The sequence below is a fragment of the Portunus trituberculatus genome, chromosome 20 (assembly GCF_017591435.1).
Source record: "Portunus trituberculatus isolate SZX2019 chromosome 20, ASM1759143v1, whole genome shotgun sequence".
Lineage (NCBI taxonomy): Eukaryota > Metazoa > Arthropoda > Malacostraca > Decapoda > Portunidae > Portunus > Portunus trituberculatus.
This window is the reverse complement of record NC_059274.1, coordinates 4,850,001-4,874,635: the sequence shown is the minus strand read 5'-3', so window position 1 is coordinate 4,874,635 and position 24,635 is coordinate 4,850,001. Positions and strand designations below refer to the sequence as shown.

Below are 24,635 nucleotides of genomic sequence, written 5' to 3'. Positions count from 1 at the left end.
AAAAAAGTCAAGAAGAGGAGGAAAAGGCGGACAAGGAGGAGAAAGAAGTAGTCTCTTGCTTGTTCTCAAATTCCCTCCCGTCAAGTCATAACTTTGCCTCGTAACTTGAAGACACCTGACCTCCTCCTCCTATCTCCTCCTCCTCCTCCTCCTTCTCCTCCTGCAGTAAAGTGACCCGAAACTTCGAACTCTAAGAAGACAACAAACTTTCTACGGCTTCACCTGACGCTTCCCGTTAACTTTACACTCTTCCTTCGGCAGATTATTCAAGCCACTCACCAAGGTATCATATGTGTTTAATCCTTCGTAATTATCACCATTATACAGTGCACCATTTCATTAGAACTTTTTACAGGAAGATGATCCGTCCGAGGTATTTTTAGAAGCTACTGGATCTCATTACTATTTTTAAAGGCTCCGGAGATAATCGGTCAGGTTTTCATGCATGTCTTCTTTCCACTGATGGTGTGAACTGTAGAGTACGTGTTCAACTATTACTGGAATTATGAAAACATGCCTGAAATCTTCAGTACCTAGCATAAAAGACGTTAATTAATCCTTTCACTGCGACGCAAAACAATTTACAGCATCAGAGGTGGTGTATGAAATTTTTATAAGCATCTACAAGAAAATTAGGGATGAATAAATAGACTTTGCCATTTTTACCAAGTTGAAAGACTGGAGTTGGTTGTAGAATAAGTAAAGATGTTTCACAGTCTCTAGTAATTAAGGAAAAATGTAGCAAATAGTAATCAAAGGGTTATACAAAAGCAGTTGATAAAATGTTTGAGAGTAGACAATATATCGACAATCTGGACACACACACACACACACACACACACACACACACACACACACACACACACACACACACACACACACACACGTACGTTCTCCTCACATCATAACGCATCCGTCTGCCTCTTCCATTTCCACGTGTCTTTGATGTGCGATTGGATTCCCTTCAGCTACAAGTCAGGAACAGGAAGTATCAACCAGAATTCTCGATGATGACTGACAGCTTCCTCCTCACCCCTTCCCCTCCTCCTTTCCCCTCACTCCTCGATATTTCATTAGGAGGTCATCCCCTACTACGGCTGGCAGAGATATATGCAGTTTACTTCTTCTCAATTTGTTGTTTCTTTTCCCGCCGCTCAAACGTATATTTAGTGTGTGTTTCTTGTGGTTTTATTTATTTTTCCGATGAAGTCCCGAGCGTGGGTGGGTGGATGCGTGCGAATGTCCGTGCGTGTGTGCGTGCGTATGTGTGTATATCTCCGCTCCCCACCTCCAAACACAAACAGGAAGATGGAAAAATATCAAAACATTAAGTTAAATTGACTAGTAAGATTGAATGGAGACACCACCGCCCGCGCCACTACAGCCCACCTCTCACTCCGTCACCGCCCATCCTGCTGCAACCCGCTAACCTCTCCACGCCCCTCGTTCCATGTACCGCCACCACCGATTCATGGCCGGTGCCTTCCCTGCTCCTCCGAGGGACCCCCATGGATGCCAAGTGCCCTCTCCCCCCCTTCCTCTCAGGGTGCCTCCCACACAGCCAGTTATGATACAGAAAAACTCACATCACCGGTTGGAGTCACAAAAATACAAGCGCACGCATTAAAAATCCTGCTAATTATAATAAAGCATATTTTTCCCCTCAGTGTTTCGAAGCAGAGTACATTTTGCCTGATTGCACGTAAACCGCCTTTTTTTATCCACGCATTTTTTTTTTTTTTTTTTTTTGGAGAAATACATTCTTTCTCCTTAATCAACACAACAATCAGTTATCTGTAAAATTTGTTATGGGTCAAATTTATTTAATAGGAATTCCGCCACAGTCGCCGCTCCTTTCGACGCCGGCGAGCCGCTGCCCACTCCAGCAGCCATGGAACTTCTGCTCAGCGATCTTCACCGCCCCGCCGCGGCCTCCTGTCTCTACGTCTCCTCTTCCTCGCATTCTTTATACTTCCTACTTTTCAGCTTCGTATCTTGCAAGATTTTTCATCTTTAACTGTCCGCATTGTTGCCTGAAATATCTAATCTTTCCCTGCAGTTCATAAGAATAGAGCAGCATGATAGTCATACTACAACAGTCAAGTTATAATTAATAAGGTGCGAGTGTGTGGGCTGAGTAAACACAACCACTAGGTAAATACTTTAAAACACTTCGCACTGCCGCATTATCATTATTTCTACAAACTCTTTTACATACATTAGCCTCACCCGAGCCCCTCTTTGCATAAATAAATAACGCGCGCCCTTCCTGTGCTCATATTCTTTCCACACGAGACACTTGCCAGGGGTCTACCAACAATCCTTTTGCCACCACCACTCACACACTTGACAGCGCCGCTCTCATCCCCTTCTTCCTCTCCACCACGCCTCAAGAGATACCCTGCATGTCCTTCGCATTCCCTTCAAAACCCTCCGCCATCCCTCCTCCTCCTCATCCTCCTCCTCCGCGTCACTATCCTACCTCAACCCTTCCCTCTCTGTCCTTCACGAGTCCTTCGCAAAGTCTCAAGTTGATATAAGAAGCCGCGCGTTCCGAAATAGAATCGCCGCTCCAGGCCCCGTAAAGTATCAGCAAAAATTCAAGAAAAAGTTTGACCGCAGAATTTCGCTGAGTCTCGAACTTCAATCAGCTTGTCCGTCCTCTCTCCAATAGATCAAATGTCTGTGGTCTGATCCTCCAGCTGTACTGCGCTTCAGGCTCGCCAATTACAGTATCCAATCTTGTCATCTCTCCGCCCCTGTCTGTCACGTTCCTCGAATTATTCACTACTCCTTACTTTCCCTGGATGCGAGGGTGCCTGAGTGGGCGAGACGAACGTGACGTATTATTTGCCTGTCGATATCAATCCTGCCGGTGTGTGATGGATTTATGGCTGCTGTGTGGGTGGTGGTGGTAGTGATGGTGGTGGTGGTAGTGATAGTGGTGGTGGTGGTGAAGGTGGTGGTGGTAAAGAGATATTCATGATTTTAGTAAACAGCAAAGGTAGGTAGCAACTAAGAGTATTGCTGTAGTAGTGGTAGTAGTAGTAGTAGTAGTAGTAGTAGTAGTAGCAGCACCACTACCAACACTAGAGTAGCTGCAGTTTAGTGGTGGTGGTGGTGGTGGTGGTAGTGACTGGTAAAAGCATCAGAGAATGGAGCAACGTGTGGCTTAACAAGAAAACAGAGAATAAAGTGCGAGTTAAACTTAATTTTGACCATTTAATCCCACTATCCTTACAACAGTTACTTCTCTGTTTGCAATGACCAAACCTCGGCGCTGGGGAGTTAATGGGAAAAATGGAGATGGAGAAAGAGAAGGAGGTGGAGGAGGAAGAGGAGGTGTGTATCTGTGGGGACCCAGAAATTTATGCTCGAAAAATTCCATAAGATCCCCAAAAAGAGTGTTTTCCTGAAGCTATATCTATTTACCGTTTTGGTGTGGCACTCGGGGACTCTCCCTGTGCTGCCGCGAGGAGGAAGAGGCGCGTCTGGGGAAGGTGTGAGCTGCGAGGTACTGTGTGCTGGAGGAGGGGACGACGAGACAAACAATAGAAAAATTTAATGATTCCACTGATAAATGTAAGTACTTACTATAAGCCCGCCTTCCTCCTTTACTATTAATACCATATGTCGCGCGCACCCGCTCTTTCATATGTGTGTGTGTGTGTGTGTGTGTGTGTGTGTGTGTGTTTATATCAGGTCCCGTAAGAGCGGATTATCTCCGAATGCACGTCAGAAATAGTTTGTCGCAGCGCGAGTACATCTACCGTAAGTGCTGCCGAAACCCGGCCAGTGTCACCCTTTTGTGCGCGACATGAGTGGCTCTCAGAGTTATGGGTAACCAGTGCCATGTAGATGAGTCACAGCACGAGGCGACAGGCGAATAAAGGTCATGGATTAATGGGATTCACAGGTGGGTCTTCCTCTTCACCGCATCAGCACGTAACCACTCCACATTACTCCTTTCCGGCAATCACGTAATGGTGGAGGGAGGCTGATGCACTCACCCATCCACATTGATCCTTTCACACACTCTCTTCCCGCCAACAAATCCCTCCCTCGACAACCCAAACACGTTAGGGGCTCACAACACTTACCACCGCCTGCATCGTCGCGCCGCCCTCGTCTTTCGTCATCAATAAAGCAACACAAATATCAATTACAACTTGTCACTTCTCGCTCGTCACCCGCGGCGGTGTGAGTGACTCGCGACGGCCGCAGGGCAGGCGAGGCTTGATGAAGACGGTCACGGGCCTATCACGTGATCACACTCAGCGGTGATTGGCTGCCTGTCTCTGCTTCACGGGGTATCGTCTCCCGGGGATGACGGCTGGCTGATAATCTTATTTGTGTATTGGTATTCGTTCCTCTATGATCCTTCACCGCGATTCCAATTTGTCTCTGCTTGAAATCAATAATCACAAGGTCTATTTTCAAGTCATGTGTTAGTGTGCAGCGTGAATGTAAGGCGGCTGAGAGTATTGCCTCGAAACACTAGCTGTGGCACGGCTTTGATTCGCTCTAGGGAGTCGAAGCTCCGGAGTTCCCTGGCTACATACCGAAGGTTCAAAGCTTGGCGGGAGTTAACTTGGGAGGAGGGTGAATTGTGTTTCTGGAACGGGAATCATTTGCATAAGTGGTGCGGTGCGGCGGTTGTCGAAGGGCGGCGGCGCTAAGTGGCTGGTAACAGTGGCGGTGTGTACGACGGGAGACACTAAATTAGACACGTACACACAACACCTGCTTGCCTGCCCTGTATTAAAATCTACATAATTACATCAAATAGCAAATAATGTTCCGGAAAATAATAACTGCCGATTTCAATTAAGAGATAATGAGTTACTTTGATAATTATCAGGCCAGTGAGTAATGACCTTCACGTTAGTCAAATGTACTCGCGCAAACAAATAGCCTGGACGTCTGTTCCCTCACTTCTCGTGTGTGTGTGTGTGTGTGTGTGCAGCAGGGCATGGAAACACAGACATTACTGCTGTGCTAACTCAATGAAGCACCAGCGCTCTTGTTTCTACCAGACTCCAGAAGGATCCTCGCCTCAGCGCCTCCCAATTCCACTTTGGTCCCTGTTTCCTTTCTCTCTCATTTCATTTCGTTCGCTGCTTTAACTTTGCCGCTTATCAGTTTTCATCTATATTATTCTTCCTTTTCATCTAATATCCTGTTTTCTCTCCTTTTGTTATCGTGTTACTCATTGCGGCACTGGCCTTGCACTCAACAATGCAACATGCCGCCTCTTCTTCCTCTTCCTCGCCCTGTTTATCACCTCATCCTCTTCTCCTCAGGCGTCTTCGCCCGCCTCGACTCGCAGCCTCCCCCTCCCTTTCTTTAATCCCCTCTCGCCCTCCCTCTTCTCGTCCCTCGTAATTATGCTGTTTACTTTCTTCCGGCCCGTGACGGAAAGGGAGAAGAGGGTCGTTCACGCCGGATTACAGACGTTAATCACCTCGCCGAGCGTACCCGAACCGGACAGATACGCGGACAGACAGACAGACGGACGGACAGGAGTAGATACGCTTGTTCCGAATTAAGTTTCTTACTCTTTCCTCTGGTAATTAATCTTCAAGCTAAACAATGCACGTCATCTCCACCACCTCCAACACCAACACCTCACCTTCAAGACCAGAGGAAGTGAGGAAAGAGGAAAAATACGTAAAAACAACGAAAGTATACTCCATTATGCTTACACACACAAAGGAAAAAGTTACACTGCATCATTTGAATAAACAAAACCGCATTTTTTTCCTTGCTGATGAGTGACAAACACACTTTCATCTACTGTCACCTCTTCTCTCTCTCTCTCTCTCTCTCTCTCTCCTCCTCAAAAAGACGTAAAAAAAAAAAAAAAAAAAAAAAAAAAAAGACAAAACAACTAAATAACAACGCAAAATGCTTCTCGTTCCTTCCTTGCACCTCAGAGAGAGCGAGTTAATGAACCAACACGTGAAGTAACATCAAGAAAAACGACACCGCGAAATATGATTTTCCGGTGCAAATTGGTGGTATCAGTAATGTCAACAGTAATATCACGACAATCTTCCCAGGCCAGCTATATCGGCCCGCGTCCCTACTATCGGGAAATGGAGGAGGAAATTTGTTATTGGGAGAATTTGCCAATATAGCCGACTACGATGACTATTTCTGGTGTTTGGGAGAGCAGAAAGGGGGAGACCAGCGGGGAGGAAAGACTCTGCGAGATTTGGAATAAGAGTTGTTTGGGGAGAATATGTAGGAAGGAAGGCTGCGAGACAGAAGCTAGAGAAATGGCGGTGATGGGAGGTGGCAGAGGGGCGGAGGAAATGGGTATTGAAGAGCAAATGCTATGGAAGTGAACGGAAACAGTGGATGGGGGGAACGTCTTTCGTTTGGGAATAAGGAGAGAGAACGTCTGGAAAGGGAGAGGATGGGAAGCGACGGGTTGTGGCTGCGATGGGAAAGCCGGAGGGAGAAACACGTTGAGGAATATGAAGAGAATATTTGGAGAATCAAAGTGATAGAGAAAAAAAAAAGCGATGAGTGCTTTAGAGAAGGAACTATGAAGTAAAAAGAGAGACTGTGAAGCGAAGGAAATGGTAGATGTGATAAGAGAAAGTAATGGTAGATAAAGAGAGATTTAAAGGAATAGAATAGACGAAGAGGAGGGAGAATTAAGGAGATAGCGATGCGAGGGGATGGAATGCACTACCTCTTGTCTTCCGCACGACTTGTTGGCCTAATTAAAATACTTTGCTACTAGATCAAGGGGAGGAAGAACACTTCTAAACACGAAGCTAAACTCTCCTCTGCTGATAAACAACACGAATGGCCCCCAAAGAAAATGGTAGTAGAACGAACACATAAACACAAAACCTATTCAGCTAAACACGGCTAGAATTACACCTCGTCATGCTAACATTTCCACATATCGGCGTCACACTTTACCGCTACCGTGTTTGTGCGCTACATTTCGGCTTTCCCTGCATTACTTCGATGAGGCAGGATCAGTGGTGAGGCAGCAGCGTCAAGTATATATTCCACCAACGCTACTCGACCAGCCGTCACGAGTTAGATGAAGGGGAACCTACGTAAGGCAAACACCAAAGCTCAAGCAAGTGGCGGCTGCGAGTGGAGCGCATACACAGCTTTGACCGAGAAGTTACGTGGCTTCTGAGTTGAGGAGTTTAGAGCCCAGAGATTTAGTTACGATTATACTGCGAAGTGATTGAGAGACGGAATGGAGGGATGGTTATATTTTTTCTCCCTAAATTGATATAATGTCAATGTGATTCACACCGTTGGTCAAATCCGTGAATTCTGGTCACATTTCCTTCCCTTTCTCCGGTAAACTCTGGAACTCTCTGCCTGCTTTTGTATCTCCATCTGTCTATTATTTGAACTCACATAAGAGGGAAATTTCAAGACATGTATCTCATTCCTTTAGTGAACTCAATTACCCTTGGGGACTGGCATCTCAGTGGGCCTTTTTTATTAATCGTTTTTGTTTCACCTGGTCAGCTTTCTCCCTTACATGAAAAAGAAAGGTAACTGAATAATACAGATTGGTCAAATCCTTGCACCCCACTGAACAGTCTGTCAGCACAAAGGTCAAAGATCAAGTTTATGTGCATCCAACCCTCTGGCTAAAAACATGAGGTCAATCAAAGTCTTTAGTGTCTGAAGGTTTAAATAGCTCCCTACAGTATCGTGTCCTAACCAATCAAATAAATGGAAGCTACATAGTAAAAATCTGGCGAATCTGAAGTATTGTTTTGAAAGATCCCTCACAGAAAAGGGCGCAATGGAGTCATTCAAATATTCACGTGCCGCCTGGTATTAATCATTAAGTTGTCTACAGGAACATCACTCAAGACACATCAATGGTGGTGGGGATCTAGAGCATACTTTTGAAGGATAACTGCTAACCTATTCTGTCCAGCTCTCTAATGAAAGTTAATCAGTACTCTCAATCTTTCACACTTTTCTCTGGTCAACTGAAATTCCTTGCTTGTGTCTGTATTTCTAAATTTCCTGACTGACTTAATTTAAGAGGGAGATTTCAAGATATTTGCCCCCGTCCTTCGGCTATCAGCTCTGTAAGTAAACTGAGTGGGCCTTTTTTCTTTTCTGATTTTTTTTTGTTGCCCTTGGCCAGTCCTACCCTGGAAGAAAAAAAAAAAAAAAAAAAAAAAAATGTTTTCTTTACAATCTCACTAAAGTAACAAATGTCCTTAGCAGTCACGTTAATTAAGGTAATATCTTTGTTTTCAGAGCTCTCCTTAACAGTAAGGCATAATAAGTAAGACACAAGCAGGAATCACAGTAAGAGAATTTTTTTATTGTATCTAAAAAAAATCTCATTAATATTTCTTAGGCATCCGAAGCTTTTTGGCAATTGAAGAAAAGAAAATAAAGATCAGGGAGAAAAAAAAAATCTAGATATACTTACCTGAAATGTGACTTAAATAATAATGCTAATTTGAACTTATAATGGCTCACTGTGGGTTGTCTGTTGGCAGCAAGTTGAAGTAAACAAAAAAAATAATGATGAATATTAACACTTAACAATCACATCCTCAAAAAATTTTAAAGAAACTTTCCTCACTATGTTTGGATTTCCACTCAGAATTATATAAATTGAATTGTATTAATTACAATATTACATAAATGTTGTAATTCACTACCTGGTCACTATCAATAATTTTTAAACATGGGACGAGATGTATGGAGAGAGAGAGAGAGAGAGAGAGAGAGAGAGAGAGAGAGAGAGAGAGAGAGAGAGAGAGAGAGAGAGAGAGAGAGAGAGAGAGAGAGAGAGAGAGAGAGAGAGAGAGAGAGAGAGAGAGAGAAACAAATGAAAATAGCTGAAGAACATAAATATACATTTCATTGGTGACTTCACAGATTCCATTCCATTCCATTCCATTCTGTTCACTGGCTATTCAGGGTTCAGCTACTCTCACCTAAGTAAAGTTCCTTAGGTCACAACATACAAAAATAACCTCATTACTTAAGAAGGACCTGTACAACACATACTTGATGACCATTACCACACATAGAATGTCAATAAAACAAAAACCAATTCATTTTGGTTTTCTTACCATAGTAAAACTCAAGTTAAAAGTAAATTTAAGAAAATCTTCAAAAATATAACTTCATGTTAAATCTTTACACACTTTGTCTTATTTTACATGTCAAGTTCCCTCCTGTGGCAACAAAAGCCGAGATGCATGAAAGAGAGACTCGGAAGAGCTACATGAATCACAGAACAGTAAATGTGTCAACTGGAGAGAAGATTGCCCAGTAATCCTTCTTCCAATAATAGATAAAAAATCAATGAGCTTATAAAGAGGTAAACAAAAGGTATTCCCACTCCCTGTAGTACACCATCAAACACCTGCTGTGACTAACTGCCAGTTCTTTATTGGAAAATGGCTGTCATGAGCCTGTGCTTTTCTTGCACATAAGCATCAATCTTGGAGTTAGGTCTGGAAAGAACCAAAAATCTGATCAATTCAACAAAGGACAGACGAAAAAAAGACTAAATATTTTTACACTGATCAAACAACAAAGCTGTTGATTCTTCTTGTGTCCCTTCTGCTTCCTTTTGTTCTCTCATTAACAGTGAATTTAACTCTAACATAGATTTCTAAATTTCCATCAATCTTTCTTCACCTTTAATTTCAAGTTTCATTTATGGCTGCTCTATGGCAGCAGTGATAGAAGGCCATTGTTTTTCCTAAACTTATAGTGTTCCTCCACAGACCTTTGTCCTATCACTCATTCAATTCCAAATAAACAATTTGTCCTATCAATCTTCTAATTCTTAATCTTTAAATTATCTTCTTAGGCAACTTTGTACTATTCGCTTCTATACTGATGACTACCAAGCACATCTCAGTGACACTTGCCAGACATCCAGCTCAGCAGGAAACTTACTAGATCACACAGGTGTATAAAACACCAAACATCTGACCTTCCTATCATTTAAATCTAGGACGGAGCAAACTTTTGTTCAATACCTTAAAACTCAAATTTCCTTTTCCATTTATTTAACACAGCCTTACAAACAACTATCTTTTTTCTTCAGTGTCACTTAACTCTTCTCTTCCTCTACAACAAACATACTTGGACTGTGCTTAACAAAACATCTGGGCTACAAATTTCTTGTCTTCTCTTGCTAAAACATTTTCCATCAATCAAGCTTTCTGTGCCAACTCTGCCACTACTTTTCCTCCTCCCATACGTGCAAAATCTCAACTCACAGCCCAGCCTTCCTAGACAAATTTGGTCAAGAACTTTTAGCCTAGTTCATTCTCCTCACACAGACTGTCTTGATTCTCTCTCACTTTCAAAATGTTGCTTCACATACTATATCCCACTGTTACCTCCATAGTTACTACTCTTCTGAACTTCCCTACTCCCACATTGCATAATTTCCTACTTACTCTCATTCTTGCATTCTTATTCTGTCCACCTTACTCATGGTAGAGTTAACCAGGATCTTAATTCTTTCACCACTACCAATGGTGAACTCTTATTTTCTTCCCATTTCTGTATCCCTTCCTGTCTATGACTTAAACTATTTCAAATAAGTATTATTGCAATACATAAAATTTTTCTTCTGCATATTCTGATTTTTCTTTTCTAGAAGCAGCATTATAAGTGATTTTGAGCCACTTTTAGTCCTTGAACAGTCTGTTTTGAAAAGTAAATAAATGAATGAAAAAAATCTATCTGTCCATCTTTACCCATTTGCTCACTCTCTCCAATTCAGAGCCGAACATATTTCAATGTAGTACCAGCCAGAATAATGAACAGTGCTACCAATTCTACATGTCCACTCACCTGGAAAGGAACAGCTGCAGGGCATTCTTAGTGTGGTCCGGAAAGGTGGGGTGCTTCACAATGGCTGCCAGGGTGAGAAGGCAGCCCCGCAGGTCCCACTCCAGCTTGAATTTTTTGTCCTGGAGGTGAAAGGAAGATGGAAGGAGTCCATTAATTATGCTTGTTTGGCATACCTGTAAGAACATTATAAATTCTGTTAATCATAACAAAGTCAAATTTCCAAATGATGAAGATAAAATAATTATAAATGGGAGCAATAATGGGGAAAAAATCACAATAACCAATAAATCAACAATGAGAACCTTATTGGTGATAATCGATAATGGATAACTGGTGACAAATTTATTGCCCAGTAACTGATAAAATGATAACTCCATTGATGAAAAGTTCAAAATACATCTCCCACTTCTTAACTAATTTTAGTACTGTTTGCTTTCCTGGAAAGAGAAAATAAAAAGAGAAAAGTGTCATGAAAACAGTAATATGTCAGAAGAAAGCAAAAAATTAGTTATTGAGAAATTTGCAAAATATTTTTATAATGCCTGAAACAAAATTGTATAACAACAGTTGTTTAGTATATGCCAGAAAATCAAATTTATAATGAAAAGCATGATAATCTAGTTTTAGTTTTTCATATCTCAAAACTATTTACATATTCAAACTACATCTCCTCCCAGAATTATTAACCATTTTCAAATCCATTTGTCATCTTGGAAAGAGTTTATAATACAAGAAAAGAAAAGAAGTAGAGATGTACCGATGCATCGGTATCGGAATCAGCGGTATCGGCTCATTTTTTGGGTATCGGCTTATTTTATGCCGATACTTCCGATACCTAAAAGGAATTTACTACTTAGTGATATATTCGATATAAGATATTGATGATACCAAATTAATATAATACAGCATATTAAGTTTCCGTGGTGATTACCGTATGTCATAGAATACTGTTTTCTGTGGTAATAAGCCACAAGTTCTAAATTGGACGTCTATGAAACGTGTATAGGCTGAACTCCGGCATCCTGTCACACGGTCGGTCATGAGTCACCACGCATTCTCACTGTCTCTCAGTCAGACGCTGCTCCTCCACCCACACAAAGTTCACACAGGTGAAAAGCTCATGTTTTTGAACCATAATCTAAGAATGTCAAACTTCAGATATTGAGAATCCAACAAAATGATTTGGTATATATATATATATATATATATATATATATATATATATATATATATATATATATATATATATATATATATATATATATATATATATATATATATATATATATATATATATATATATATATATATATATATATATATATATATATATATATATATATATATATATATATATATATATATCTATCTATCTATCTATATATATATATATATATATATATATATATATATATATATATATATATATATATATATATATATATAGTTAGGCATTTTGCATTATTGTAAATAACAGCATATTCTTATTTGATTTACAATTAACAGTGCTAGTGCTAGCCTTTTCCGAGAGATCATACTGGAATAGGTGGAAGCTCGAATTATATATGTATATTAATTTTAATGCAAGTTTAATTTTTGAATTACTTGTGTTAACCTAAGGATGTAAAAATTCCATAACTAAGAAAGTAACGATTCTGTTTTGTAATCATGTGCATTGTGTATAATTTGTTGCATATTAATTATTTAAGATCATAGCAATACACTAGAAATTTAGAATAAACTAAACTTTTTTCTATTTAATTGAAAAGATTAGGTGAAAGCTCATTTTTCTGAATTGGTCTACTAATGTCTAATGAATTAATATCAAAGGATGTCAGATTTAATTAAAGAGAAACATACACAACAAAATGAGTTTCTTTTGCTAATATTTTGTCTGTTTTACAATTTTAATAATTTAAAAATATTTTTGATCGCCAAAATATCGTCAATAAAATTAATAATGAAAATGCACAAGACGAAATGGTCGCTAAAGGAGTAAGAAGTAAGAATTTAAAATAACTGACAAGAATCAGAAGACTGAGAAGATATTCATTCCAATTACTGAGTAATTTACCTTTGCAAATGGCTTCAAAAAAGCTTCTAGAATTGCTCCTATTTCACAAACGTTCTTAGAAGGACCCACAACATCCCCCTAAACAAAGCCTCCCATCTGATAACGCTCGCCGTCCACCAACTCATCCTGATGTCCAGTGCAGTAATCACTATAAGTAGTAGTATCGGTATCGGTGGTATCGGTAGTAGTATCGGTATCGTCCCAATTAGGTGGTATTGGTATCGGTATCGGAATCGGCCAAAATTTTGGTATCGGTACATCTCTAAAAAAAAGCAATATGAGTGATAAAAGGAAAAAAATAATGTCTGAAGAAAATTATAAAAAAAAATATATGCCTACATATAACAAGGTAAGCAAGAAACTTATGACTCCCTATCAGTGTTGTTCTCACCTCACACTTGATGAGACCAAGGTGGATGAGCAGGGAGTTGGTGGCAACAGAGGAGAGATCTTCTGGGTTTTCAGAAAAGATTGCCTGGGTAAGCTGGTCAGTGGTAGTCTTCACTGCCTCTTGTACCTGACACCAATGAAGCAGTAAAGAAACATCAGTTTTTGTCCTATCATTAAAGTTAATTCCCATCTAATGATAGAACATTTACAAAGAATTTATGTTCCCTGTAACTTTTTTATATATTGTAAATCTACAAATCAGGATTATCATTTAGTTTAGTTTAGTCTATACATTTTTTTCTAGATCTCCTATACAAATGTTAATCAATCATTCTTAAACAAGACCAAAGAAAAACTTCTATGTTTCAAAATGCATAATGTAAGATACACTTCCCCATTAAAGTACACTTTACACAACTTAACATATGAAAACCATTACCCAGAAATGTCCTCTAGGATTTATCACAAACATTCTGGCTTACCTCAAATAGCCATTCATGTCTGGTACAAGAAATAAGCATCTTCCATATCTACCTGTTTGTTGTTGGAAGTGGCGAGGGAAGCAGCGCGCATCAGGAGACCAAAGCAGTGGAAGACAAACTCCTCCTGAGATCCTTCAGACAGCCGCCTTGCCTCCTCCACCAGCTGTGAGGGACCAGAATTTCCCAGACCCAAGAGGCGTGCTGCTGTTGGCTGTGCCCTGAACTCAGCTGCTGAGCCCTGAAACATGAATAATAATTAAGAATGCAATACTTTAATAGAATAAATTAATCCATGGATAGAAGACTATTGACCAAGGGCATCTTATTTTAGTACAGGGAATCCTCGGGTTACGATGTTGATCCGTTCCTGACATGAGTCGTAACCTGAATTTCGGCGTAAGTCGGAACATCGGGGGAAAAAAAAAAAAAAAAAAAAAAAAATCATACCTTTATTCCTTCGGTTGGCTTGCACACTGGAAGGAGGCATTGCAAGGGAGGGAGAGACAGGCTTATTGTGTACAGGAAGCTGCAGAAGGTGCTGGAGATACTGGGGCTGGTGAATCAAGAGAGGCAGAACCTTCAGGTGCTGGAGATGCTTGGGCAGGTGAGTCTGGAGGTGAGGCAGAACCTCCAGGTGCTGGAGAAACTGGGGCAGGTGAGCCTGGAGGTGAGGCAGAACATTCAGGTGCTGGAGATTCTGGGGCAGGTGAGTCTGGAGTAGTAGAGGCAGCTGAGGTAGAGGGTACAGGATCTGTTGCAGGCCTCTCTACCTTCTTAAAATACTGCTCCAGGTTAGTCTGAACAGAGAGCAACCTCTTCTCATCCAAGATCTCCTTGTAACATTGCATCAAATCCATGATACCTCTGGAAACCTTAGTGAATCTTTCAAAGTTGGGATCCATAGCCTCAAAAGTTGCCAACGCTTGATGCATCTCAGCAAAACCTCTTGCCAAGCCCTGCCTTGTGAAAGCCCTAGGCTCTGGGGTGGGTGCTTCTTCTTCCTCTATGATCTGCTTCTCCAGTTGTATCAGGTCCTCAGCAGATAACTCCTCTCCATGAGATTCCAGCAGCTCTGTAACATCATCAACATCCATCTCCAAATCAGTTTCCTTACTCAGGGCAACAACATTCTTAATAACATGCTGAACTGTGTTCTCAAACCCATGGAAATCACCCACAAATTGAGGACACAGTTTTTTCCAAACACCATTCATGTTTGTTTGCTTAACCTCCTCCCAGGAATCAGCAATGTTCTTCACGGCATCAAGGATGTTGTAGGATTTCCAAAAGTCTTTTAGGGTCAAATTCTTCTTGGTTTCAGTTGCCTGTAAAGCCATAGCAATTGTCCTTCGGAGGTAGTAGGCCTTGAATGAAGCTATCACTCCTTGGTCCATAGGCTGTAACAGGGCCGTGGTATTAGGTGGAAGGTAAACCACCTTGACATTAGGGTTAAAGTCTCCCAGGTGGGCAGGGTGTCCAGGGGCATTGTCCAGCACTAGCAACACCTTAAAAGGGATACCCTTGGAGGCCAAATACCACTCCACACTTGGCACAAAATAGTTGATGAACCAGTCCTCAAACACCGCAAGTGTCACCCATGCCTTATTTGCCTTCCAAATGCCCTTGAGTGCCCTTGGATTTTCAGCCTGATACACAAGCAAGGGCTTCAGTTTGAAGTCGCCAGCAGCATTTCCCCCAAAAAGTAAAGTTAGCCTGTCCTTACTGGCTTTATGACCTGGTGCTGACTTTTCCTCCTTGGCAATGTAAGTGCGGTCAGGCATAGGCTCCCAAAATAAGCCTGTCTCATCCACGTTGAACACTTGTTGAGCAGAATAATCCCCCTCCTTAATTATCTCAGCCAACGCTTTAAGAAATTCACTTGCTGCTTTCTCATCACCACTAGCAGCTTCACCTTGCACCTTAAGGTTATGGTAATTGGCCCGAGCCTTAAATCGCATAAACCAACCCCTACTAGCCACAAACTCTTCACTTTCACTTCCTTCCCCCTTTTCTTCTTTCAGTGCCTCAAACAATCTTTTCGCCTTCTCCTGAATCACCATAAGGCTCACTGGAATACGCCGTTGATTTTGTTCTTCCAACCAAAGCACCAATAATCTTTCCATCTCAATAATTAGACCACTACGCTGCTTGGTTATCACTGTCGCTTTCATAGGAGCAGATCCTTTCACATGTTCCATAATGCGCTCTTTATCTTTGATGATGGTAGCCACAGTGGAACGACTAAGGCGACCGCCAATGTTTGTTGGTGTTTCTCCCTTTGTGATCTCTTTATAATGTCCACTTTAACTTCCATGGTGATGGCCTTTCTCTTCTTTGATGCACTACCATCAGAAGAGTCTGCCTTACGCTTGGGAGCCATAACCGAGAGAGAGAGAGAGAGAGAGAGAGAGAGAGAGAGAGAGAGAGAGAGAGAGAGAGAGAGAGAGAGAGAGAGAGAGAGAGAGAGAGAGAGAGAGAGAGAGAGAGAGAGAGAGAGAGAGAGAGAGAGAGAGAGAGAGAGAGACGGTGTAAACAACCAAAATGGCGTATGTACAGAGACTTGAGACGCCATCTTCCTCGCCCTACAACCGCAACAAAGCGTATTCTTCCGCCGCGCGCCCAAAACGAGTTCATGTTTGTTTACGTCGCTTACGACGCTAAACCACGTAAGACAGAATGACGCCTTATATTATTTTTTACGCTTTTATGGGCGTGTTCGTAACCACGAAACATCGTAAGTTGAGACCGTCGTAACCCGAGGACTCCCTGTATTCACAAGTGCTTAGGAAACAAGCATTTTTAGACACATTCCTTTTTGCTATTCACTTCTAAACAGCATAAATTTCAAGAGTTGTTAAGGCTGCTGTGATCTCTGTGATGGTCATGTCACCAATGAACAGTACAACACCTTTTCCTTGGCAACTCTGATGTTTTTAGTTGTCAAGTGGGCGGTGCTTTGTAAGACCTTGGAATTTAAGCCTAAGAATTAAATAAAAAAGATGCCTCAAGATCCATGATCCACCAGGACTTGAGTAAAGACAATATCCATGACAGATTCATGATTCTCTGGACAAGACTTAAAAGTAAAGATCAACGCCTCACCCTGACTGGCTGGATTACTGCATCTGCCCGCTTCAAGGGACTCACACCAGATGGCTCCAATTCTTGAATATCATTGTCTTCCTCTTCCTCATCATCACCACTGTCCTCCTCCTCATCTTCTGTGTCCTCATCCTCACTGGCAGAGTTCTCATCATTCTCCAGAGTCTCCAGGCAGTCAAGGCGCCCAATGTCTTGCAGAACAATGACAATGTTCTCTCGCCCTTCCGCCCCTGAAACAATGACCCCTCAAACACTGACCACTACACAGCTAACCTTCAAGACTTATTCATGCAAAAAAACAAAGAGCAGTTTGGATGCTGTATCCTACGCATAGGCTAGAGAAAAGCATAAAACAGCAAGTTAAGCATGTCAGAAATATATTCAATGTCTTATAAAGAAAATGTGTTCTAGTCATCTAAAGTTCTAGCATATTTGTAGCTCAAAGTATACCTATGAAAATAAGCATACTGGTAGCAGGCATGACAAATAGAAAAGACATAGATATTATATTTCCCATTTGTAATATTGTTTGACATACAACAATTGTATAGAAAATCTAAAGCAGGATTAGGATCCATACCAAGTCATACTGGTCTACAGTAGCCAGTGTGACACAAAGAGGATGGTTCCTCCCCGTGACTTCCTAACACCACTAAAGAAAATATGCAAATCCCACCACTTACCAAACTGATTCCCATCTAAGTTGAGAACCTTGAGATTGTCCTTGTTGACCATTGCATTGGCCACCGCCAGACCTCCATTCACTCCTATCTCATTGCTGTCCATACGCAGCTCCTGTAGATCATTGTCAAACCTTTATTGCCACCCTCAATAATAACAGGCTTTATCATAACAAAATAATCAGCACATCAAAAATTCTTAAATATCTCCTTAAGCACATCAAAACACTCTTAAATATTTCCTTAAGCACATCAAAACATTCTTAAATATCTCCTTAAAATGGACATGACGGCATGATTATGTTTCACTTGACAAAAAATAAAAAATAAGCCAACCTGCAGCTTGGTGTGGATATCTATCACAGCATTGGCAATGTACTTGGCACCTGCTGTCTTCAACAAACAGTCACCAAAGTCAATAACCTCCAGATTATGCATGGTGAGCAATTTCTCTGCCATGGCCTTTGCTCCCTTGGGGGTGAAGGTGCTGCAGTGAGCAAAAGACCATTTAATGCACTCACTCCTCATATGGTTCTTAAGAATGTAATGGACCAAGTAGCAGGATCTAATAAGTCAGTCAACATATTACCTTGAACACAATCCACAGAGACAACTAAGCTGTAAATGAGTATCCACACTCAGGTCACCTCTCAACACAATGATATTTACCTCAGCTAAAAAAAACACACAGCCAGTACCCTTAATGAAATGATGACCCTAAAGAAGCTTTAAGCTTCTTTACTGCAATCGTTACTGGTGCCAGATAGCCACTGGTGATGGAACACAGAAAAAGTAACTCAAACATGAAATCTGCCTCACTTGTCATTAAGGTTGATTATCCTTAGGTTAGGATTCATACTGAGGGCAGAAGCAAGAGCAGCTATGCCCACATGGAATATGCCATTCTGGGGCATGGCTACGTGCTCCAGGGTGCCCACTGCTTTGAAGAACTTGGCAAACATCTCTGCACCTTCATTCTCAAGCCTGTTACGTCCTGAGATGAACACCTGATTCACCAATGAAACACATGTCAAAAAACACATGATGAGTGGAAACATACATTATCTAATTTACATTCTCAACCTTTTGTCAAGAATTCTAAATATAAAAATTCTTTACACATACGATCATGGCACAAAATATCCCACATCTAGTAACAAAAATAACACTAAAAATGATAATGTAGTTATGTCCATTTGTAATGTCAATAAATATTATTAATCATGATAGTTATTGGCACTGTAAAGCTACTACCATTTAAATTATTACTTATAAAAGTTAGAGATGTACCGATGCATCGGTACATTGGAATCGGTGGTATCGGCCCATTTTTTTGGGTATCAGCATCGGTATAGGCTTATTTTATGCCGATACTTCCGATACCTAAAAGGAATTTGGTATTTAGTGATATATTCGATATAAGATATTGATGATACCAAATTAATATAATATGGCGTATTAAGTTTTCGTGGTGATTACCGTATGTCATAGAATACTGTTTTCTGTGGTAATAGGCCACAACCTAGAAATTTAGAATAAACTAAACTTTTTTTCTATTTAATTGAAAAGATTAGGTGAAATCTCATGTTTCTGAATTGGTCTACTAATGTCTAATGAATTAATATCAAAGGATGTCAGATTTAATTAAAGAGAAACATACACAACAAAATGAGTTTCTTTTGCTAATATTTTGTGTTTGTTTTAATATTTTAATAATTTAAAAAATATTTTTGATTGCCAAAATATCGTCAATAAAAAATTAATGAAAATGCAGAAGACCAAATGGTCGCTAAAGGAGTAAGAAGTAAGAATTTAAAATAACTGACAAGAATCAGATGACTGAGAAGATATTCATTCCAATTACTGAGTAATTTACCTTTGCAAATGGCTTCAAAAAGCTTCTAGAATTGCTCCTATTTCACAAACGTTCTTAGGACTTACAGCATCCCCCAAAACAAAGCCTCCCATCTGATAATGCTCGCCGTCCACCAACTCATCCTGGTGTCCAGTGCAGTAATCACTATAAGTAGTAGTATCGGTATCGGCCCAATTAGGTGGTATCGGTATCAGAATCGGCCAAAATTTTGGTATCGGTACATCTCTAATAAAAATGCATATATGGATACATAAGGGAATCTTAAAATACACAGAGCCAAAACAGTTGATAGGAAAATGCTGCAGCTTGAACAAACAGGACAAATGACATCCATCACATCAAAAAAATTCATAATGACAATCAACTAGATAATAAAAGCAGGACATCTGGAAGGTTCTGGCAGCTCACCTTCAGCTTTAGAGGAGTGTTGGCAGCCTTGGCATTCTCTACCAGCTTGAGAAGGGACTGGGCCAACATGGTGCCACCCTTGATGCCTAGCCCATTGTTGTCCAGACGTATCTCCTAAAAGTATTGAAATAAAGAGGTACTCTCGTTGATCATAACTAATCTAATAATAATCTAGTTATTTTTCTAATGTTATGAAAATCCCAAGGTAACTTGATTTTACAGGTGATCTCCGCTATACAAAAGGGTTAGGTTCCTAAAAATCCCTTCATATAGAGAAAATTTCTATAGCAAATAACTAGAGCAATAAACAAATAGCAGTTACATTCCTAGACATAAGATTCTTCAGTCAAAACAGTATTGCATTCACTCTATTAAAGTACAAAAGGAAATAATAAATACGGTAGCACACATAGAGCCAATGAAAAAGCACATACATACATACATGTACATACACTGTGTTTATTTTATTCCAAAGATTTTGAAGTGGATGGCCCTGGCATGGGTAGAGGTGACTTTGGAAGGGCTACAAGATTGTTATGATTTTTTCAATGAGAAGGAACCTTAAACATTTTCCAACATAAATGATTTGGTATTTCTGGTGAACTGTCCTGTACCATAACCCACAGGCTCTACCATACGTATACGCTATATCAAGCATAGCTAATTCTAATAGAGCAGCGATCCTGCATCAGTTTTCTCACGTCTACATGATTCACAGGCAATAGGCTACCAAGATTTTTCCCTTCCCTCTCGCAAATTAATTATTAATCAATAATACTACAATAAAGATAATGCATACTACAGTACAGCTCTTATAGCAAGAAACTGATGCAAAAATTATGAAAAACATGGATTGCAGGCAGACTGGCAAAGCGGATAGCGAGAATGAGAGCGTTTGTTTACATTGTTATTGTGGAACCGCCTGGTACACATCTCTGGCACCACCAGCGCACCAGGTGGGGAGTTTGAACATTCGTAAACTCAAAGCAAGTTTGTATAAGCACACAAGGGGTTAGTAAAACATGAATTTTGTATGAGCGAAAATTCGTTTAACGAGTTTTCGTTGAGCAAGCATCACCTGTACTAGGATTTTTGGAGGTTGAGTATTTGTATAAGTACTTTTAAACTGAGAGGAGTTTGCCAGACAAATTGATCCAGTTATGCCTTTTTTGTCACATTAAGATGTCTCATGCTGTAGTATACACGAGACTGGGAACACCATAAAGGAAGTGTTGGGTATTGCATTCACCACAATCCTCATGTTTTCTATTTCCAATATGTATTTTTCATATGACATATAAATGAGCAGAGACCTATTTTCTTCAAGTAAATTCTAAAATGTCTTCTAAGTCCATACTCTCAAATGCTTGGGTGCTTTATTTCAACATTCTTAAAAATTAGTGGAAGCTTTTAGCTATTTTCATGATATAACTGACAGTTTAATAAGAATTCTGCCCCATAGCTAGATAGTAATTATTGTAAGAACCTGACCACTAATATATGGCCCTTGAAAACAGTGCCAGTGAGGGAAATCATTGGTAACACAAACCAAAGGAAATCCAAACCCACCTCGAGGGAGTAACAGACAGGGGAAGACATGAAGTCCACCATGCCCTCCACACCCACTGGTCCCAAGGCATTGTGGCTCAGGTCCAGTTCCTTTAGCTTTGCTCCAGCCCTCACCAGTCCCGAAAACAGGTGCCTCTGTGGGATAAAATACTATATAAGGAAACGGTTTGAAATTCAGACTAAAACAGGTACACAAAGCAACACTAATAACTGCTTTATAAATATACCAGCTCACATTCAACCTGTCCCTAAAAAAGGTGACCACTTCAATCCTTCTAACTACTGCCCTATAGCTTTGATTTCCTGCCTTTCTAAAGCCTTTGAGTCTATCCTTAATAGGAAGATAATGAGGCATCTATCAGTTCACAACCTTCTCTCTGATTGCCAGTATGGTTTCCGTAAAGGCAGATCTACTGGTGATCTTCTTACTTTCCTAACTGAATCTTGGTCATCCTCTTTTAGGGACTTCGGTGAAACCTTTGCTGTCGGCCTTGACATATCGAAAGCCTTCGATAGAGTCTGGCACAAATCTTTAATTTCTAAACTACCCTCCTACGGATTCTATCCTTCTCTCTGTACCTTCATCTCCAGTTTCCTTTCCGATCGTTCTATTGCTGCTGTAGTAGACGGTCACTGTTCTTCCCTAAAACTATCAACAGTGGTGTTCCACAGGGTTCTGTCCTATCACCCACTCTCTTTCTATTATTCATCAATGATCTCCTAAATCTGACTCAATGCCCTATCCACTCCTATGCTGATGATACCACCCTGCATTATTCAACAGCGTTCAACAGACGCCCAACCCAACAACAATTAAATGACTCAAGGCGAGATGCTATAGGACGCCTAACTTCTGATCTTTCACTTGTTTCTGATTGGGGCAGAGAAAACCTGGTTTTGTTCAATGCCTCAAAACTCAATTTCTACAACTATCTACTCGACATAACCTTCCAGACAACTATCCTCTCTTCTTCAATAACACTCAACTTCCCTCTCCTCTACATTAAACACACTCGGTCTATCCTTCACTAAAAATCTAAACTGGAAATTTCACATCTCTACTCTTGCTAAATCAGCTTCCAAGAAGTTAGGTGTCCTATGGCGTCTTCGTCCATTTTCTCTCCCTCCCAGCTGCTTGCTCTGTACAAGGGCCTTATCCGCCCGTGTATGGAGTATGGCTCTCATGTCTGGGGGATCCACACACAGCTTTACTAAACAAGGTGGAATCTAAAGCTTTTCGTCTTATCAACTCTTCTCCTCTAACTGACTGTCTTGATTCTTTAAGTCACCGCCGCAATGTTGCATCTTTATCTGTCTTCTACCGCTGTTTTCATGCTGTCTGCTCTTCTGAACTTGCTAACTGCATGCCTTCCCCTCCTGCGGCCTCGCTGCACAAGACTCTCTACTTCTTCTCATCCCTATTCTGTCCATCTTCCTAATGCAAGAGTTAACCAGTATCTTCACTCCTTCATTCCCTACACTGGTAAACTCTGGAACTCTCTACCTGTGTCTGTATTTCCACCTGCCTATGACTTAAACTCTTTCAAAAGAGGAGTGTCAAGACACCTCTTACGTTAACTGGACCCTCCTTTTAGATTTTTCTGTTTTTTCTCTTTCTACTTTTCTTTTAACAGGGCCTGGCAACCAGCGGGATTTTTTTTTTTTCCAACACTGTGTTTGCCCTTGGCCAGTGCCCTTGTAATGTAAAAAAAAAAAAAAAAAAAAAAAACACCTTTTAACAGTCCAATGATATTAGTAATGACACATCAACCAGTGCATGGGGAAGAGATTCTCACTAAAGGTACTTGTAATAAGTAATCAACTGACAAGCAACACCCAGACATACCAGGGCATCGGGAATTTCTGACTTGAGGCGGCCCGTGAAAAGGTCCTTCCAGTGGGCTCGCTCAAACTCAGGATGGGCAGCCAGGGCATCCCCAATGACCCGTGCAGCCTCCACCCCAAGCGTGTTGCCATCCAGGGCCAGGCAGCGGAGGTCATGCGTAGCAAGAATAGCGTCTACCACCGGCTGGGCTGCAGACAGGACACAGGAATTTTAGAAACACAAAAAGTCTTCATCACTATTAGTCTGACTGGAGCATATGTTTGGAACTTCTGGCCTCTCTCCCCAGTCTTGGTGAGTTAAGTTTAACAATCAAAATACTCAGGGTGATGTAATACAACTGATGAAACTGGGAAGGGTTTAATATCTGGAGGACACAGCTTACTAAAAACGAAAAGAAAAAGAAAGAAAGCCTCAATTCCTCTACAGAGAAATGCAGGCTTGAGTCTTAGATGTCGCTGTCCAGGGATGTACGGCAAAACTTGGTGTCTTCTACAGGCACTTCAGGGTAGGTTGGTTTATAGGTGGAGAAAGAGAGACCTTGAAACAATCTAAACAAACACCATAACCCCTTAACCCTAAGTAAAGCTGTCCTATTAACTGCACAGTATTATCTTAGGCATACTAGGCAAACTAACAACCTTGCTTTAGTCTTGGCCACCAAACAATGAAGGGGTTCTTTAAACTAGTTGTATCCAAACCGTGTAACCTTCTGTTCCTAGCCTGGGTCACACTTGGTGCTGGGCTGAGATAGTACCAGCATTTGATCTCTCATACAATTTTCTTCTATTATTAATTCAAGATAAATGTCCTTAGTAAAGCTTGCTCATAATTCATCATGTAATGCACAAACAACATTCTGAATTCCCTACAGTGCTGCGGTGAAGAGATAAAAATAAAGGCATTAGAGGGATCCCAGACATAAGGCGGCACTAGCCAGACTCGCCAGCACAGCAATACTGGGGTGACAACACACATCACCACATGGTACATCACCACCCCGGTATTGCAACTCTTACATCAATATTGACTCCCCGCTGGGCCCTTCCTCACACACAGTTAATGTTACTTCCACTTCTCTTATAAAGCCACCCTTCCGCTGATCCTGACGTGCCCACAAACAACAAAATATCCAATACACATGATACAATAACAATATCTTCCACCCACGGCCCTTTGTTTACGTTATCTGCACTCTTCACGATCCTAGTAAATGCTTGCTACCACCTTAAATGAGCCGTGTGTCAGTCAGCACCTAAACTTACCGTCCTCTGCGGTGTTCCATTTGTGGTTTTTCCCTGAGAAGCTGAGTGTGGTGGACATGGTGAGCGAGAGGCACCAACGTGACGCCAAAACATTCAAACTCCCT

At 40.9% G+C, this 24,635-nt stretch overlaps 1 protein-coding gene across 3 annotated transcripts in view; it reads right to left on the bottom strand.

The window, feature by feature from the left end:
- Positions 1-8,311: 8,311 nt before the first annotated feature.
- Positions 8,312-24,635, bottom strand: part of LOC123506550 (ran GTPase-activating protein 1-like) — a 27,661-nt gene continuing 11,337 nt past the window's right edge. Inside the window, exons 1-12 of one of the 3 annotated variants that reach the window (XM_045258739.1) lie at positions 24,532-24,635; positions 23,270-23,457; positions 21,424-21,558; positions 19,855-19,968; positions 18,390-18,577; positions 17,907-18,057; positions 17,574-17,685; positions 16,891-17,120; positions 13,841-14,026; positions 13,308-13,433; positions 10,843-10,961; positions 8,312-9,482 (exon numbers count right to left, since the gene is read on the bottom strand). The exon at positions 24,532-24,635 is cut by the window's right edge and continues 165 nt beyond it. In XM_045258739.1, coding sequence (XP_045114674.1) covers positions 9,416-9,482; positions 10,843-10,961; positions 13,308-13,433; positions 13,841-14,026; positions 16,891-17,120; positions 17,574-17,685; positions 17,907-18,057; positions 18,390-18,577; positions 19,855-19,968; positions 21,424-21,558; positions 23,270-23,457; positions 24,532-24,589 — 1,674 coding nt within the window. In that variant the 5' untranslated portion in view covers positions 24,590-24,635 and the 3' untranslated portion in view covers positions 8,312-9,415. Of the gene's footprint in view, positions 9,483-10,842; positions 10,962-13,307; positions 13,434-13,840; positions 14,027-16,890; positions 17,121-17,573; positions 17,686-17,906; positions 18,058-18,389; positions 18,578-19,854; positions 19,969-21,423; positions 21,559-23,269; positions 23,458-24,138; positions 24,274-24,531 lie in introns of those variants that run through there. The other 2 variants (XM_045258738.1, XM_045258740.1) reach the window with 2 other exon arrangements.